Below are 18,506 nucleotides of genomic sequence, written 5' to 3'. Positions count from 1 at the left end.
CCGCTGGGCACTCACAGAGGTAGGTCGGTTGAGGTCAAGGGCCTCTGCCCAATAGTCCTCTCAAACTACCTTCCGTGGCCAGAGGCGGAGGCCATGGGTTCCAACCTCCCTTCCACACTGTAAACATCCTGAAAGCAAAGACTTCCTCACAGCAGCTAACGCAGTGCCTTCCACTCCAGAGCCAGGCGTCACTGCCCAGTGGCTAACTGATTATTAGTAAAATCGAGGAGACGGTGAAGGCAGATCTTGTCATAACAATAACAGTTCTCACAATAAATTTGGAAAGTACATTTCAATGTACAAAATATCCTCACATACACTGTCTCAAATGATCCTCCTAAGGCTTCTAGGAAGGCAGTATTAGCAAACCCATTTTGCTGAGAAGGAGAATGAGTTTCATAGGCATTAAGTGACTAGATTAACACTCCACAGCTCGCAACTGGAAGAGCTGGGCCTGAACCCAGGTCTTTGGTGTCTTAGATTGGGAGTTCATCTGCATATTACAACTTCTCCTCCTTTCCTACCTTCTCTTCGTCCCTCCCTTCTGGAAACACTGAGTATCTACTATGTACCAGACAACACTGTTCAAGGTCCCACAGATATAAAGTTAACTAAGAAGGTTCTGGACCTGAGGAAGATCATAGTTTGGCAGGGGAGCCAGACATGTCAATGTGCAAACTATCATACAACCTAAGACTAAGACATTTACTGAGTACTCTATGTGCTGTGCACTGTACGACTAACGTTCAACATCTTATGATGTAGGTATCATCTTCCCCACTTTACAGGTAAGGAAATGTAGCTTTAGAGTCATTAAGTATCTCGTAAGTTGCAGCCAGGATCCCCATTCTCTCCTGATTCTTCATCTCACACTCTCAGCCACTCTACGGTGCTATGTCACCATAAGCACTAGCACAGAGCTCTACACCGGGGCAGTGAAAGTGCAGGGGAAAGATGGGTTGACCGCCCAGCAGAATTAGAGAAGCAGAATAAAAGATGGGTTGACCACCCCTAGAAAGTGGGACATGTGCATATAATGCAGCAGAGAGGAATGAACCAGGTCATTTAAAGATGATCTTTAAGTTTGACCCCTGATTCTAAAAACTGAACATGAGAAGAGACTATCCCACAAATCTGATGCCATTTAAAAATATTTTTCTGAGTAACTATTAGGTGCAAAGCATTGCCCAGGGGATTCCACGAGGAATCAGATTCAGGCCCAACTCTTAAGGAGATAATCCTGTATTTGCACTGAGAGAGTAGAGGTGAAGCCATCCTCTAAGGTCACTGTGGGGCAGAAGGAAAAGTTCTGAACTGGGAGCTGGGAGATCTGGTCTCCAGTCCCAGTTTTACCACCAGTTCACCCAGCAAGCCCCTCAGCCTCTCAGTTCCATTTCTGCAGCTTTGAAATCCAGTGTTGGAACAGATAATGTCTAGAGCTAAAAGCTCTGATATTTTATTATTCTGTTTCATTAAGGAAGTAGAGGAAAAGAGCTTACCTGTCACAGCGGACTGGAAAGGGAGAGAGTAGTTCACCTCATCAGAAGCCATCCCACAGGAGGTGCCTTTGGCACCCCAATCCTGCAGGTGCCCAGCAGCCATATGGTGTGAGCTGCCAGAGTCTCCACCTGTTTTCCACTCTCAGACTTGCAGGGGATCCCCTAAATCATGAAACCATTGACTGGTACCCCCAAGAGGTCAGTGTTTTTCAGATGCCTTGCACATCCACAGCATTAAGTGGCTACTTGAAGCTATTATACCATTATTATCATTGTTGTTATAGAATTACGGTAATTAACACTATTTACTGGGCGCATTCTATTCACAAGGTGCCATGAGGGGTGCTTTGCTGACAATTACCTCCTCCTCTTGCCATATGTAAGCAGTGTAACTGTCTCTACTCTAGAGATGAATCTGTGGCTGGAGAAGGTTAAATAACCTGCTTGAAGCCACACAGCCACCAGTCTGGGGCAGAGCCTGTACTCCCACCCAGGACCCTCATCCTAACCCTCATCCTAACCCTAACCGTAATCCTAACTTCATCCTCCTGCTCAATTTTGCTACAATTGGCGATGCTTCCAATCCGGGTATCCTTCCTTCACTTTAACCTGCCATGAGCAACTGAAAAGGAGGTAAAATGGCCGATACGAATCATACCATAATCTTACCTTCCAGTTTGCAAAGTGCTTTCTCATAAATCCATCATCTGATTCTCATGTCAGCCAGAGAGCGAGATGGAGCATTATTTCTATTTTATAGAAGAAGAAACTGAGTATCAAGGGAAGTGAGTAACCTGGAGGTTTCTTAAACCCTCTTGCCATGCTAATCATGTACTCATCTAAATTTCTGACCACTCTGCGACATTAATTTTCAGAACATTGTGTCATGTGTCTTAAAATGTATCCGGTTATTTATATTTGCATTGCAGCATGGCTAACATAGGGCCTTCCCAAAAAGATATTACCAAATGGCACCTGGTGTTTCCTTAAATCTTCTTCCAGGACTCAGTGTAAGTGATTCCCAAATAACTAAGAATAGTTCAGTGAATGCTAAAGTTCCAAACCCTCACAATAATACAATTTTTTTTCTTTCAAAATGCCAGTACATTCATTGAACCCCATCCTCTTTACTGAGTTGACAGTGTTTATGTAAACTTCACAGAACATTTTGAACCTTCTTTTCTGAGTGTAAGGCTGTATGTAGTGCTGTGAAGTAGATCATGAAGAACTTTCTTATACATTTTCTACAAACTGTGTCTAAATGCAATTTTAACATAGCTTTGTATACATCAGAAACATATCCATCAAGTTTTCCCAACTATATACCCAAAGAAAGCACATAGAAAAGAAATTTAAATAATCTTTTGTTTCTCTGTCTCACATAATCAGACTCTCTTACCACTGGAGAAGGTGGTACTATTTGCAAGGTTGTGTGGTGGTTAAATCAATCAGAGCAATTGCCACATGAAACAACAGGGATGAATCTCATAAACTTAAATGTCGAGCAAAAGAAATCAAATATTAAAAAGCACATAAAAATATGATTCAATTTATATAAAGTTCAGAAGAGGCAGAAATGAATCTATGATGTTAGAGGTCAAGAGAGTGGTTACCTTGAGGGGGATTGTGGCTGGGAGGGGACTTGAGGGGGGCTTTCATGGGGCTGGCAATGATGTATTTCTTGTTTCAGGTTCTGACTACGTGGTTGTGTTCGTTTTATAAAAATTCACTGACTTCTACACTTGTGATTTGTGTACTTTTCTCTCTGCACGTTATATTTCAATAAAACGTTTCTGGAAAAAAATCAATTAACTCTAGCTTCTTGGGCCTTGACATCTGTAACTAGCATCTTGTCACTTCTGTTTCCCTTTGGAGCTTCTCAGTGGGAAGTATTCCACCTTTAACTCTGAAATACCTCTAAGCTCAACCTTCTTACCTGCCTAATTTTGTAATTTTTTCATGGCTACTGGAGGGCAGAGCCAATGTGGTTTGAAGAAGAAAATGTTCTACCATTTACAGGTGTGAGTCCTTAAGCAATTGCTTGTTCAATGTGACTTTGAGGGTCTCTACCTGTGTAACTGGGGTCATAATGGCTGCTTCGTAAGGTTATGATTGATCGTCATGAGGATTGCATGAAACAATGTGTGCAAATGCCATCAGAAATCCTAGCATAAAGGTACTCTTGGAAATCTGACTTTTGCCCTTAACTCCCCCCACATTGCCCATTCTGCTTGGATCTTCATCTAACATGAATCCCATCAACACTAGTATATAAAACAATAATATTCCCCACTACCTGGGAATTCCTGGGAAACACCCATTGTCCATATTTTCTCTTCTGCTGCCATAGTTGAAAAGCATCAATACTAGGTTAATTACATCTACCACAAATGCCCGAGTCTAACCTCAGCAGGGCTCTTAGTGCAGTTTTATCATCTCGCTACTGATTCCTCATAAGTGTATATGAAAACATTCCCACTGCTCACAAATTCCCATTTCCATGTCTATCCTCTCACTTTTACCAAAGATCCAATTTCCTACTTCACTGGTAAGATAAAGGTCAATTTGAATTCTACCAACTTCACCCCTTTCGTGCCTCAGGAGGCTTCTTTGCCTCCACTTTTACCTATCCATTTTAGTGTCTCTCCTCATTTTGTTTTGTTTTTTTCTCCTCCACTCTAGTTTTTTTTTTTTTAAAGACCTTGATAATTTCAGTTATACCCTTACTCATTTACACCTTTAACCACTTGTTCTCCATGACCTTCACTGTTTCTACCTATACACTCATTTTTTTGCCATCCTACAACCTAAAAGCTTTTCTTTAGGCCCTGCTTCAACATTATCACATCATTCTTCTTTTATTGCCACCTTCCAGAGAAATAATTTTAAATTCTAGTTCCACTTCTTCACCAGCCCATCAACCTTCAATGTTTGTAGTTTTGCGTCTGCTCCCTCCATTCAATGGCAACTGCTTTCTCTCTCTCTCTTTCTCTCAAAACCCAGGGGCCTCCTGAATGTGAAATTTAGTGGGCACTTCCTATTTATTTTATTTTATTTTTTAGTGGGCACTTCTTAGTATCCATGGACATCTGTCACACTTGACTTAGTGACTCTAATCTCTCCTTTGGCAATTTCATTTACTTCCATGTCTTTAAATGTTATTTTCATTTTGATAGCTCCCAAATCATTGTCCCTGATCTGTTACTGAAATGCCACATCTACGTTTCCAGTTGACTAATGCATCTTACCACATCATTATTCTACTTCTACAAATTCAAACTCATTATAAAATAGATCATTTTATGGAATAAACATTGTTCAAGGCATCTGATTTCCCCAACTGGCTATTCCACTAACTTGCAGAGTGATCATAGACAAGTCATTTACTCTCACTGGATTTTCTTCTACATGAAACAAAGGGATTGGGCATAATCATAATGACTTTAATAGCTGTGAAATTCTATAATGCTATGTTTAAAAAGATAAAGCCATTATCTTCTTCCTACCTACAATCTGCCCTTTTCCCTGACTTCCATATTTTTATTAATGGTATCCACAGTCCCATAGTTATCTAAACTTAAAATCTCTGCTTTATCTTCCATGCCTCCTTTTTTTCTCAGTTTCTACAACCTACCATTTGGCAGGCTCAGTGCATTCTACCTCAAAAATATCGATTGCATCCAGTCCCATCTTTCCCTTTCTCTTATTATAAATTATAGTCAAGCTCTCATTTAACCAACCAGGGCTTTTGCAGTCACTTTCTCACTGGTCTCCATGTTTTATGCCGTCAAAAGATTGATTTTCTTCATACATGACTCATTACATCAAGTGCCAGCTCAAAAATGTTTAATCACCCCCATGACCTTTCTAATACATCCAAATACCTTTATTTGGTGTTCAGGGTTCTTTCTAACCCAGATCTAACATCATGTACTCTTCTCCTTTACTTAAATCTCAGCTGCAAACACAGGGATGGATTTGTTCCCTAAGTAAGTCCTGTTATTTTCACCACACTCTCCTGGTTTGTGCTATTTTCTCTGCATGGATGATGTTCTCTGTAATCCTTTATTGAAATCCTTGCCATCAATCAAGTCCCAAGTCAGATGGAACTTCTACTTGATGTCTTCCTTGAATCCTAGGGCTGGAAGCCATCTGTCCCTGCTCTGAACACCAGTGCCATCATGCTCTTCTGCAGTGACACTTTATCATGCCCTTAGCTGATTTAAAGTGATTTATATATACTCATTTTTCATTATCTGAAGGACAGAGGCCATGTCCCCTTTGTACCCAGATCAGTACTTCTACTGTAGGCTTACAATAGAAAGGGGATAAAAGAATGAATTTAGTACTTCATATTGTACCTTGTGTATGACAAAAAAATAAAAGTCACAGGAAATATGACCGTAAGGAGTTGTTGGGCAGACAAATCACTACCCAAGGAGACAGTTAGAAAACAATGTAAGATATTCTAACATATCAGCACCAAATTGAATTGCCTCTGCTTTAGATTCAGATTTTGTTCCAACTCAGCTCCAAGTAACTGGATGGTGTCAAACATAAATTGCCCTGGGTTACTTTTCTTATGAGTAACTGCAGAGTTGTCCAACTTAGCCAAAAAACAAACAAAATGAAGACAAACAAAGACAGCCAGTTAAATTTCAATTTCAGATAAATAATATATTTTTTTAGTTCTTATACTATAATCTGTCCTTATACTATAATCTGTCCTTATACTAAAAAATTATTTGTTATTTATCTGAAATTCAAATTTACTGGGCATCCTGCATTTTATTTGGCAGACCTCAATAAGGGAACTGTTGTTAATCATCTCTGAGGCTGACTACTCCAACATTCTACATTCAACAGCATTTTCAGAGAAAGGAAAGATAAAACTGTGCTGTTCCCTCAGCTTGTAATTCCTTTCCCCTAGATCTCTGCACTCAGCTTTTAGTTCAGTTATAGATGCCATAAAACCCTTTTGATTCTCCTATCCAAAACAGCACCTTCTTATCCTTCCAGCTCCCTTCTCTGGTCACCCTTTATCCCATTAGCTTGTTTTTTTTTTTTTTTTTCATTATCTGAAATTATCTCCTCCATTCCTTTGGACACATGCTTATTGCCTGTCTCTCTCTGTCACTAGAATGTAATCTTCAGAGAGAAGGGTCTTTACTATCCTGTTCACTGCTGAGTCCCCAGCACCTAGGACAACAATGGCAGATACACGAAACACTTAAAAAACCAAAAAAAAATTACAGTAAGTGCTAAAAATGAATTTTGTGGCCAAAGAGGACTAATGGGGTCCAAAGGAAGAAAGCTGAGTATGGGTTAATGTGGTTAGGAAAGGTTTCTTGGAGGAAGTGGGACTTTAGCAATGCCATAGAGCACTGGTTTGGGGGGAGAGTGTCTATCACCTGAATAAGCTTAGGAATATTTGCAAGCTATACAAGTCCCTGCCCTGCCCCACCTCCTCACTGGGCCTATCAGAATTTAGGGTGGTTGACAAGCACTATGTTTAATGTCAAAAGGCTCCACAGATGATTCTGATATAACCCCTCTACCCCATTTGAGAACATTTTCCACAAAGGATGGGTAGGATTTGGTTAAGCAGAAAGCCTTAAGAACAGACCGATGTGAACTGAGCACAAAGAGAAGAAAAAGAGCATAAGCTCTCAGGTGGTATGAAAGTACTGCTCACATTGGAATAGAGTTAAGGAATTTGTGCTTCAGCTTGTAGGCAAAGAAGAACAAAGGAAGGATTTTCAGAAGGAAATAAAATTGCAAATTGCTACCTATACTTTACACCAGGATCAGGAAACTCTGAGGAACCAAACACAGCCTACTGCCTATTTTTGTAAATAAAGTTTAACTGAAGCACAGCCATGTCTATTTGTTTACACACTGCCTAGGATTGCTTTTGCTGACAGTTCAGCACAATGCCTGTAATACTCAACCCTTGTCAAGCTCTCCATGTCCTTTAAGATTCTGCCATTGAAGAAATGGCCTTGCAGCCAGCACCCCACTAATTCATTTTACGTGATGATTACAATTATGCATTCATTAATTCCTAGATACTTGAAAGGATTTGGGATATACAGGTTCTAGGTTAAAGTGCTGGGTTCTGTATTTACATGACTTGAGAGTCCTACACCTTGCTCATCACCTACCATGATTATCATACTCTGTCGATATGTGGTTCTGATAACATATATCAGTGGTATTGTAGGGTCTTCTAATCTGGCACCAAATAGAAAGATACAGTTATAAATAACCACATAGCAAGTTCAAGTCTCTTCTCAGAAACTGATATCTGACAGAGGATTGGTATGAAGCTTGATTCCCAGCAATAGCACCAGACACATGAGCAGGCAGGGTGTCATGGCTAAGTTTTCCAGTAACTCCAAAAATATCTACTCTCACCTCTTTCCCCATAGAGTTACATAAACACTAACTTCCATCCTTATCACACTTTTAGTCCTTTCCCAACTCTAAGTCTTACTTCTGGGAATAACCTAATGTTTTAAGCAAATGGTTATAGAGTTATGTTTCCTGAGAGCCTCTCCTGGAAATGGTACTGTTTTAGATGGCTTTAAAAGAGCTTTCCATCTTCTCCTACCCCCAAGGGTAATGTGGAAGCAAAATTCCCTTTTGGTTACAGTAGATTATGCAGCATTTACTCAAGAAATATTTATCCAGACAGAGTTTATCATCTTATATGTTGGGGTTAAATGGTGAAAAAATAACCACTGGTGAATGACTTGTAAATAACTAGTTTTAGTGCCTAGACAGTGATATTCCAATATGGGTAATTTAATTAGAGTGGTAAGGATAAAGTGGTGATAATCACTGGGTACCACATAAGCCTACAGAATGGTCACCTAACAAAGTCTTGGGGACTTCTTGGAGGAAGTGTTGTCTAAGTGGTAAGCTGAAGGAGCTACATAGATCAAGAGGAGGTGGGAAGAGAAGTCAAAACAAGAGAAGTTCTAGAGGTCCAGGAAGAATAGAAGACTGTAGTCCCGTGTCAATAATATACTATAAACAGTTGCTGATTATCTGAGCATAGCTAAAAAGCTTTGTGGTAGATTCTCATCACTCTCTGGTATGTCGCATAAGGAAACAAGGGCTTTGGCTTATATTCTACTTTTTATACTGCCACCACTGTTTTTGTGTGTGAGCTCTGGACATTGCTTAACCTTTTAGAACATCAATTTTCTCATTTGTCAAATCTCATTTGTCTCATCTGTCAATAGGAATACCTGCCCTTGAAGGACTTTGCAGGAATCCAATGACAGGATGTGTGGGAAAGTGCTTTGCAATCTCTAAAATGCAAGGGATTGTTATTCTAATTCCGGTCACCATCCAGGCCACTCCCTGTTTCCACCCACCATTGTCCATCTAGATTTGCTCAGCAAATGCAAGCTACTTTTAATGTCATCTGCTGACAATAAATCAAATAAATCAAGAGCCCCCAAATCCAGATTTTTAGATTCTCCCAGGCTACACAACACCATAGCCCACGTAATAGGTAACAGTAAGGTGACCATCAGGGAAACTTACCAAACTGTCAATCTGTAATTCTTTATGTTTTTCTTGCTCATTTGACAAATGTGGAAACCGAAGGGAAAGAGTCCCATGAATGTCACCCAGCTAGGGAGTGATGCTAAGAGCATCTGGTTTGTGGATGAACTGTGCATTTCCATCATCTCTTGCTTCCAAAGCCAATGGGTCCCTTCTGCTTCAGGACTTTCTCAAGTCCTCCAGAAATCAGTATAGGGACAGTGAACTGCAATCTGGAAGCAGTTTAGCTTTCCCCGTTTTCACCCAGGGAAGCTGTGTCCTAATCCCTCCCTGCTTCTGGGCTTAGTGTAACTGGATAGTCCAAACCTCTGGGGTTTGGGAGGCTAATGACCACCTCCCAGACAAAGTTAATCAGTTGGATGAGCAGTAAGCTCCAAGCTTTAGCAGGAGATTTCTCTCGAGTTATAAACGCCCAGTGAACTTGCTACTTGTATTTCTCCCATCACAGTCATTCCCTAGGAGAAGTTCAGCAGGGATCCCTGTAATAAAAAGGTCTTTGTAACTCACATGGGTGTAAAAAACCAAACCAGTCATTTGGGAAAGGAACTCATTTATGCCCATGGGGAGGAAAGGCTAGGGGATACATTCATGACCTAGTTTTAGGTAGCATTTAAAATGAACTTAACATTTTCATTTCATTGCTATTATTCTATCATGAGGTCACAATTATATGTTTGCAAAGAATTCTTTCTCTAATATATCCCGTGTTTTTGAAAAATATTGGCAGGCAATCTGGTGTAGTTAAAAAAAAAAAAAAGAGTACTGTCCAGTGGCAAAAATATCAGAGATCTAGCCCCAGCTTTATCACTTACTAGTATTGGGGATCTTGGCATGTCACTAAACTTCTCGGGGCCTCAGCTACCTCCTCTGTGACATACGAGTCCTTTTTACTTCAGGATCAACTGAAGCAAGAATGACAGCCACAAGAAGCATGAAAGTGACTTGAGGATCATGATCTCTGACTCAGTTTCCCATAGCCCAAAACTTTACAGGACTGGGAACACAGCAGGCCCTCAGGAAATACTTGCTGCTCAAATGAAGAAGCTCCAAAATGGGTCCTTAAAATAATGGGAAAAAGTATGCTTAAATTATTAAAAATTACCAGTTGACAAAAATCTGCTTATCTGATATTGGTAGTCTGGTGTATGTGGCAGCCATGTGAGGCCCAGAAGAAATCTGTAGCTTGTACTGTGGCCCATTCATGAACAAATGGTTTTCTTCTGAGTGTTTCAGTGCACTACACCCAATGCACACACACACACACACACACACACATGCATACACATCCATGCTATCTTTTACTAGGGAGAAAATGGAGACTACTTGAGGTATTAATAGCTTGATCTTCAGAGCCCACCCATTTAAACATTATCTATCAATAATGTCATGTTTGGGTGAGAAACCCCAATAAAAAGAAGACTAGAGAATAGGCTGTTTATGAACAATACATTTGGGTACTAGAAATGGAGCTGTACGTAACAAGTTGTGATTACCCAATCCATCCAGGGTAGAGAGATTGCCCTGGCATAGAGTCATTTTCCTAATGGAACTCAGACCCTCTGGAAATCAAAAACATAGAGAAGGGTAAAGGCCTTGAGTGCAGGATCTGTATCTGTGTCTTAAGTCAGAGCTCCTTACATGCATGTAGGCATCTAACACATATTTGATGAATGTATTAATAAGTGAGGGACTGGGGAATGGAAAGAGCTCTGGACTGGGAGTCAAATGTGGATTCCAGCCCACATTCTATCATCAGCTATGTGAGCAGAGGGAAGTCATTCCAAATCTCTGTCCCTCACACGTGAAATGAGAAGACTGGATAAATCAGCAGCTCACAATCAATAAAGTGCAGTGAATTGGCTGATCTCTCCTTGGTGGTCAAGGAGAAGTGAGTCCAGCCAGAAGTGATATTCCAGGCTGCAGCCAGGAATGCGGTCTGAGTGCTGAGTGCCCAGAACTAAAGAGATAATATTCCCTTCCATGATCAGTATCTCAGGAAGTCTTGTGAAGAGGGGAACCCAAATCACCAGAAAATGAATTTATTCAAGGAAGACATTAGCTTTGGCCAGGCACTCTGCTTGTTGTAGGATGAGGCTGTCACTCTGAGAAATGAAATAGGACCCTTGAAAGTCTTCTCACATGGCTAAAGATAAAAGCAAGAACAATAGAGAGAAGACATAACTCTGGATGCCTGTGTTTGTGCAATAGAGCAAATGTCCTCAATATGTATCTGATTGCACTTTAATATTCATATCATTAGGAGTTTATATTATAGCATGTTACTTTTCCTTGTAATATTTCCATTCTGCAGTCAACTTTATTATTATTAAAAAGTACTATAGGGAGAGTCAGAGGAGAAGCCGTGATGACACAACATTGCCAGCATTGAAGATGGGAGGAGAGAGCCACGAGTCAAGGAATGTGGGCAGCCTCTAGAAGTTGGCAAAGGCAAGGAACTGGAGTGTCCACTAGAGCCTCAAGAAGGAACAGTCCCTGATGACACCATGTTTTTAGTCCTGTGAAACTGATTTTTGGACTTCTGACTGAGGAATATAAGAGAGGCCATTTCAATCGAATATCTCATGGTCTGCAAGGAGTTTCTGCAGTGCCACTGAGAACTTATGCAGATACACCAATAGATGCTGATGTAACAGTGATAGGTTCTGATCCTGGAGGATATGTTGCTGCTATTAAAGCTGCCCAGTTAGGCTTCAAGGCAGTCTGTGTTGAGAAAAATGAAACACTCGGTGGAACATGCTTGAACGTTGGTTGTATTCCTTCTAAGACTTTATTGAATAACTCTCATTATTACAATATGGCCCATGGAAAAGATTTTGCATCTAGAGGAATTGAAATGTCTGAAGTTCATATGAATTTAGAGAAGATGATGGAGCAGAAGTGTAATGTAGTAAGAGCTTTAATGGGTGGAACTGCCCACTTATTCAAACAGAATAAGGTTGCTCATGTAAATGGATATGGAAAGATAACTGGGAAAAATCAGGTCACTGCTATGAAAGCTGATGGCAGCACTCAAGTTATTGATACAAAGAATATTCTTATAGCCACAGGTTCAGAAGTCACTCTTTTTCCTGGAATTATGATTGATGAAGATACAGTAGTGTCATTTATGGGTGCTTTGTCTTTAAAAAAAGTTCCAGAAAAGATGGTTGTCATTGGTGCAGGAGTAATAGGTGTAGAATCAGGCTCAGTTTGGCAAAGACTTGGTGCAGACGTGACAGCAGTTGAGTTTTTGGGTCATGTTGGTGGAATTGGAATTGATATGGAGATATCTAAAAACTCTCAACGCATCCTTCAAAAACAAGGATTTAGATTTAAATTGAATACCAAAGTTACTGGTGCTACTAAGAAGTCAGATGGAAAAATTGATGTTTCTATTGAAGCTGCTTCTGGTGGTAAAGCTGAAGTTATCACTTGTGATGTACTCCTGGTTTGCATTGGTCGACGACCCTTTACTAAGAATTTGGGACTAGAGGAGCTTGGAATTGAGCTGGATCCTAGAGGTAGAATTCCAGTAAATACCAGATTCCAAACTAAAATTCCAAATATCTATGCAATCAACGATGTGACTGCTGGTCCAATGCTGGCTCACAAAGCAGAGGATGAAGGCATTATCTGTGTTGAAGGGATGGCTGGTGGCGCTGTGCACATTGACTACAATTGTGTATCATTGGTGATTTACAAACACCCTGAAGTTGCTTGGGTTGGCAAATCAGAAGAGTAGTTGAAAGAAGAGGGTATTGAGTACAAAGTTGGGAAATTCCCATTTGCTGCTAACAGCAGAGCTAAGACAAACGCTGACACAGATGGCATGGTGAAGATGCTTGGGCAGAAATCAACAGACAGAGTATTGGGAGCACATATTCTAAGACCAGGTACTGGTGAAATGATAAATGAAGCTGCTCTTGTACTGGAATATGGAGCATCCTGTGAAGATATAGCTAGAGTCTGTCATGCACATCTGACCTTATCAGAAGCTTTTAGAGAAGCAAACCTGACTGCATCATTTGGCAAATCGATCAACTTTTAAATTAGAAGATTATATTTTTCTGAAATTCCCTGGGAGCTTTTATAGAGGGTTTACTTACATGGATGGAGCTGGAGTATGCTATGTGAACAGCTGTGTTTGAAACAAGGTGATCAATTATTTTAAACTTGGTGTTCACATTGGAAACAGTCATTAGAATAAGTTAAACATGTATAAACTGAACTGATGTAAAAAAAAAAAAAAGAGGACTATAGGAACTTTTGACTACCATGAACACAATGCTTTCCACTTTACTAAATGTTTTTATATCCATGTAAAAGGCTACAGTGATGTCCTCAGAGGAACCATTCAGGGGTAGAAAGCGGAGATGATATCTCAGTTCCATTGTGTGGAACTTCTCCCTCAGTTTGTCAAGAAATGTTTGTAAAGTGGAAATTTAAAAGATGTCAAGTGCAACATTCACCTGACTGGACACATACAGGTGTACCTGGAGTATTCTAAGACCGTGTTGTTAGTGGAAAGAACACAAGTTGTGAAAGCTTGGGTTCAAATCTGGACCCTGCCCCCTAGGAGTTGTATGACTTTGGACAGATGACTGAATTTTTGTTATGGGCAGCATATCTTTAATTTAATGCAATAATCTTCTCCAGAATTTCTGTGTGAGGATGTAAAAGACTGTGAAACACCTAGCACATAGTAGGCATTCCATAAATGTTAACCCTCCTCTTTTCTCTAGAAAGCTCTGCCCTTCTGTGGTCTACCTGTCCTCCATCACTGAACCAACTAAGTGAAACCTATTAGTTAGCCAGGCAAGCTTCCCCTTCTCTTAATTCCACTTACCAAAATACGTCCTCTTTCTCCCCAGATATATTCCTCCTCCTACTTTCAAAAATGTAATGAAGAGCCCCACCTAGTCTGATATGACTATAGTAACTTAGGGGTAATCTTAAGTTTGAAAATAGAAGTCAGTGTGAGAACAAAAGTATACTAGTATATTGTTCCGTTGATGGACTTAAGATATTAACTTAATATAGTGTCATAGGATTTACCATTCTTTTTTTGTATACACTCTGTTATTATATATCTGAGGAATTTATGATAAGGAGCACACTTTGGAATTCACACCTAAATTCACTAACAAATGAGTAAAATAGTTTTTGGCAGACTTTTACATATAAAAGAGTAGGACAACCCTGTTGTTACCATGTGAAATATAAGGTAAACAACCATAATGGACTAATAATCTGGATCATTTAACCCTACTACTTAAAAGATCCTTCAGTAAATACTACAATGAAGTGGCTTTTGGCATGAGAAAGTTAAGGTTAGAACATTTTGATGTGGATCTTTTAAATGAAGCAATACCATCATTTTATTTGTCTTGTTTTGTGGAAGACTTTGAGAATTGCTTTTTAAAATTTCTTTCTTTGTTTTGTCTTTCTGGTAGAAATGTAGTATTGAGAGTTGTCCGTGAGCTAATGAAATTCAAAAAAGCTTAAAACGATACTTTCATTATTTGGCACAAGATACTCAGGAAAGTACTGAAAATAGGAAAGGCCCAAAATGAAACCTAGGAATACAAACATCTATTCATGAAATGGGAAACAGTAAGGACATTAGGCAATAATGGATTTTCCATCCTTATGGACCTTACACAAGATCTCTGCAGAGGAAGAGAATGAAACAACTCTAGGAACACTGAGAAATTCAGTCATGTTTCCCAAGACCCTGAATCAGAATCTGTGTGAGTCTATCTAATACGTAGTGAATGATGATATGGTTCATGGATGTCTAACAAGAAAAGAGACAAGAGAAGAAGAAAGAGTCAAAAGCCCATACATGGCAACTCAAAAACAGAACTGAAGGACCTCTACAAAATCAACCAAGCTTGCAATGACTAAACTTCATTCTAGACTAACAGCATGAAATACAACATTCTTCAGGAAGATAAATGTTTCTACCTGCATCTTGAATCGTTGAATGTCAGGGTATGAAAGTGTCATCTCACAGGTAGGAGCCTAACTTCTGATCAAAGAAGTTACAAGGAATTATCATGCACATCATGCATATTCCAAGGAATCCTGTGCAAAACTTGATAAGATATTCACAGGAATAAGAGCTGCTTTGAATTACTGAGGGCCTATTGAGAGCAGCAAAATATTCACCTATGCAACAAATATGTGCCAGCCATTTTTCTAAGTCCATGACAAGGTACCAAAGTGACAAAAATTCCTGCCCTCACGGAGCTTATATCCCATTATTTAACATCTACACAATCCTAACAACAGCCATAGAAGGTTATTATTGCAGATGAGGGAACTGAGATTTTTAAAAATTGAGTAACTTGCTTAAGGTCACAGAGCTTGTAACCAATGGGCCAGAATTTAAATCCAGTTCTGTGCAGCTCCAAAGCCTGAGTCTTCCACCTGCTTTGCTACACTATATCTTATGAGTAACATAAAAAAGATTCTGAGGGTCAGCACATCTACTGCAACTCAGGTGCATATTTTCCACTAAAGAATACTCATTTCTTGTTTGTGGTAAACAGACTACAATTTACCAAGGAGGCAGCAACTCAGTACTGTGTGCTGACCAACAGCCAGGCTCTCATTCATCCAAAATTTATGAACCAGGTATGTGTCAAACCTTAGACCAGTTCCTGGGGATAAAAGACATAGCCTTTGCTTTCAGGGAGTCTATTGGGAAAGAAAAGCATATAAATGGATCATCATAACATAGCAAGATGAGGCTGAGATAAAGACAAGGATGTCTCCAGGATGCTCAGGAGAGAGCAGAAAACAGGTCAACACAGCCTGAGGGGAAAGACTTTTGAGCCCTGGGTTGAGTCTTAAGCAGATGGATTTAGCTTGGTGCAGAAAAGGGAGGTGGAGTGAGAAAGCTCTAAAGTGCTTTGAGTAGAGACAGAGAATGACACGTGCAGGGAAGTGAAAGAGAGCGTGGTGCTCAAGAAACTGCAACTATTTCGACGTGTGGGGTGGAATGAGAGGGATGCTTCTGAAAATGGGTTGTACTGTATTTGAGCAATGTGTGTGTGTCTGGGGGGAGGTGTTGCAGACAGGAAAGAAACTGGGGAACATATGTAGAAATCCAATAATAAGTTATGAAATCTATTTAATGGGTCTTGGCCAGTATTTATTTAAATAACAAAAGACTAGACTAGAATAGAAAACATCAGGTATAACACATGTAGTAAGATATTGTTTTATAAAACACACGCATATGTGGGGACTGAGTTGATGTAAAATATACGTCTTACTGCGAGTCATGGTCCCAAAAGTTCTAAACCACTGGTCCAGTCTATCTTTTCCAAGGTGCAGACTGTCCCCTTTGGACCTATTCAATGGGCCTCCCTTGCAGGACCTACTATCTATCTATTCCTGTCAGGAGACAAAGAGAAGTCACTTGGAACAAATCTGTCCCAGTTTCTTAAATACTTTCCATACTCCAAAGTCCATGATCTAATTCTGAATCTCAAGTGCTCAAACAGATAAACTCCAATGACCAGGGCTATTTCTGAAAAGCAATTAATATTTCCTTTGAAGAAGTGAGAAAAAAATACACACACAAAATGAAGCTTCAAATGACTCCAAGAAAGTTTGGGGCCAGCAAAAAGTTCTCCGACCCAGCTATGTTTTCCACCAAATGAATCACCCAGGTACAAAGCCAACACTTTTGAGTCATGAAGCACATGTGTTGTATCTTTGGATTCTTTTCCTTTACACAGGGATTTTCCCTAAAAATCTTTTTTGGATTTTATTCCTCACTTTCTCTTCTAATTCAATTTCTTGCCAGTTTCTCTGCTCTTTGACTTTTCCTTTACGATGCCTAACCTTGTTTCTCTCCTCTTTTGTCTCATCATTCTGAATTAATAAAAAAGTTCACATGCAAAGAAAATCCGTATAAAATACAGCTTTAAAAAAAAAGAACTTAAGATGTTATTGTTTCTTTCTTTTAAATGTATTACTCATTTGTTTGTAAGGAACAAGAATTAAAGAGATCCCACAATATTAAATGCTGGGAAAATTGATAACATGAGAAATTCTTTTCACCTGCAAGGAAGTGAGGGTGGAAGAAGAGGAAACCTTTTTGTGGGACTGGCATTTGAACAGCTCTTAAGAAGATGGGAGGAATTGGATATGCACAGATGGTATTAGGGAGAGATCAAAAGTGTGACAGAAAGTTAGGGAGCTTGGGATCTGAATTTAAACTGTAATTAAAATAAAGTTTTATAATTTAACCTTCAAAGAAAAAAAAGAGTTAAAGAGAAAGTTAACTGAAGTAGTTTAATAAATACTTCTTCATTAAATTATCTTGTTAATTTAGGCTAGTAAGATATTAGAGATTGATAATTCAAGTCAAAAATTCACTTCGGGCCTAAATTAATTAGAATGCTGGCCAATATCAGTAGAATTAATCAGAACTTGTGTTTTGTGGGTCAGCACACACATTTGCTTATGAATCAACAATCAGAAGTCAGTGTTGGAAATGACTGAGTCTCTCTCAAGCCCTGAGGATTTATCCTTCTCTAAGAATACATCTCTCTTCTTTGAGCTATAAAAACACCAATTGTTTTGGGGAGGCGATTTTGTACAACAATATATTTCTTGAACTTGAAAACAACCTTAGAGATTATCTGGTCCAGAGTTGCTCAACCAGTTTTTTTTTTTTTTTAATTTTCTACCGGTTTTATAAGGTTAAAAACATAAAAGATCACATACCTTTCCCTTATGTAGATTCAGATGGCCCTTTTGTTGGGATTCTATGCTTTTTATATCCGTATTGGCTAAGAAGAGTTTGTGAAGCTTTATTTTCTGTGGTTTCTGAAGATATTGTTCTTCTCTTTTTTAAATGAAAAATGAAAAATTGAATATGCTTTATTAAATATGTATAAAACTTGGGAATCACTAATGTAGTCTAATTCTCCATTTTACAGACCAGGAGAATGAACCCCAAAGATGATAAATGATTTTTCCCCATGTTCCATCCTCCATGGACCTGGTACAGGATATGCATAGCAGATGCTTAATAAGTAGCCATTTCAACCACCTTGAAAATGCCCATAAAGGAAAAAAGTGAGTAAGGAAGTGAGTGACAAGAAATCATCCATTGAGTTACCATCCCAAGGCTAACAGTTGCCAGAGACGGTGATTTTCCAGGGAACTTCAGAATGTGTCCTTAATTTCTGTCCCATTTTAGTCATTCTGCCAAGAGCCCAGCAGCAAATAGCTGCTGCACATGAGGGGACATTTGTCCAAACAAGTGGTGTAAAGACAAAGCTGCTTTGTTTAGAGCGCCTCGGTGCTCCTCCCTGCTCCCTCCCTAACCTCAAGGACCTCAAAAAAGGTCATTTTGTGAAGCTCTGGTGTGTACATGAGTAAACTTGAATCATCATATGTCACAAC

At 39.4% G+C, this 18,506-nt stretch overlaps 2 protein-coding genes across 5 annotated transcripts in view; one reads left to right on the top strand and one right to left on the bottom strand.

The window, feature by feature from the left end:
- PDE4B (phosphodiesterase 4B) overlaps positions 1-18,506 on the bottom strand; it is a gene marked incomplete at both ends in the record, with an annotated part of 505,104 nt that overhangs the window by 62,141 nt on the left and 424,457 nt on the right. The gene's annotated exons all lie outside the window — the stretch shown is intronic.
- LOC307049293 (dihydrolipoyl dehydrogenase, mitochondrial-like) lies at positions 11,638-13,125 on the top strand (the record flags this gene model as incomplete). The annotated part of the gene is given in 2 exon segments (XM_079698753.1): positions 11,638-12,816; positions 12,820-13,125. Coding segments are annotated over 2 exon segments (1,230 nt in total). The 5' UTR covers positions 11,638-11,892.

Source organism: Hyperoodon ampullatus (genome assembly GCF_949752795.1).
Source record: "Hyperoodon ampullatus genome assembly, chromosome: 2".
NCBI lineage: Eukaryota > Metazoa > Chordata > Mammalia > Artiodactyla > Ziphiidae > Hyperoodon > Hyperoodon ampullatus.
This window is presented reverse-complemented; position numbering and strand designations above follow the sequence as displayed.